Raw genomic sequence first — 1219 nt, 5'->3', positions numbered from 1 at the left:
CCACCGCTCCCCCCCGCCCCAGGCCTGGGTGGGACAGGGCCTGCCCAGGGCCCCATCCCCCCGGCTCCTGGGGACAAGAAGCCACTGCGTGCCTACCTCTTCTCCATGACGTTTGGGGACACAGCTGGAAGAGGCGCGGATGACTGGGGGGGACAGTGCCAGGGGACAGACAGGTGGCTCCCTCGTGTCCAACTTTGGAGGTCGCGTCTCCCTCTGGAGCCCGCCCGGCCCACAGAAGCGCACCCACACGCACAAGCTCCAGCTACACTGTTTAGTTTCCCTTGAAAAGGGGCTGAAAAAAACACGACTAGAAAAACAAGGCTGACACGCATTCTGAGAGTTGCCTAACTGACCCTTTACACGACACGGTAATAATGCCCATCGAGGGGTGTACGTGTGGCAGGGGTTGAATTCCATGCATACAGGTTTAATAACTGCAAAAGAACAACAAAGCAAAAAGAAAAACAACCCAAACGCTCGCTGCGGTCACGGTGTCCCTTTTGCATTGCACTTCAGAAGGGGCCCGGCGGCACCCAGGCCCCCAGTAAACCCAGGGCGACCCGCAGGGGATGTCGCACCCACGTCCCCGCCCGACGCGCAGCTGCCGTGGCGTCAGGATGGAGACGGCGAAGAATCCGGGAAGATCTTCCTCGTCCACAAACACCGTCATCTCCGTGGGCAGCGCCTGTCTCCCGGGAAATCACTTTCAAGCTTGGGCGTGGAAAACCTTATACGATTTGCATAAACACCAGCGGAGAGTAAACGAGATTATCTGGAATAAATGCAAGGAACTTATTCTTATAGTGGCAGATTCGATCGCTACTGAAGACGGATATCTGGGGGTAAAAAGAGTCGGGATTCGCTGTACAAGATGCTGGAAGGCACAGAACTACCCCCGAAGTTCAGTTTTTGCATTTCGTTTCCGTGTGATTCCCTTGTTCAACCGAGCACCAGAGGGCTTCTCGCGCCCGAGCAGGCAGGCGGGGCGGGGCCTGCGCCAGAGCGGGTTCCCCGTCTGAGAGGCGAGAACCTCCGTCAGCTGGGGGATAAACGGGGAAGGTTTCCGACAAAGTGCAGTTCTAAGTACGTGTAAATGAACGAACGAACGAGAGAAAAAGGAGAGTGAAATAATGCTGTTTTGTTCCGATGCTGCGGCCTCGGCTGGCGGAGCGCCATCTGCCCAGCGGAGCAGGTCGCTGTGGCCGGGCGGCCGGACAGT

The 1219-nt window shown here is 57.5% G+C and overlaps 1 protein-coding gene across 1 annotated transcript in view; it reads right to left on the bottom strand.

The window, feature by feature from the left end:
- Positions 1 to 889: 889 nt before the first annotated feature.
- Positions 890 to 1219, bottom strand: part of SKI (SKI proto-oncogene) — a gene marked incomplete at its 5' end in the record, with an annotated part of 63805 nt that continues 63475 nt past the window's right edge. The window contains one exon of the mRNA XM_015569688.1: positions 890 to 1039. Within this exon, the coding sequence (XP_015425174.1) occupies positions 890 to 1039 (150 nt within the window). The remainder of the gene's footprint in view (positions 1040 to 1219) is intronic.

Source organism: Myotis davidii, unplaced genomic scaffold (assembly GCF_000327345.1).
Source record: "Myotis davidii unplaced genomic scaffold, ASM32734v1 scaffold586, whole genome shotgun sequence".
Lineage (NCBI taxonomy): Eukaryota > Metazoa > Chordata > Mammalia > Chiroptera > Vespertilionidae > Myotis > Myotis davidii.
Note: the sequence above shows the minus strand (reverse complement) of the source record. Positions and strands in the feature narration are given on the sequence as shown.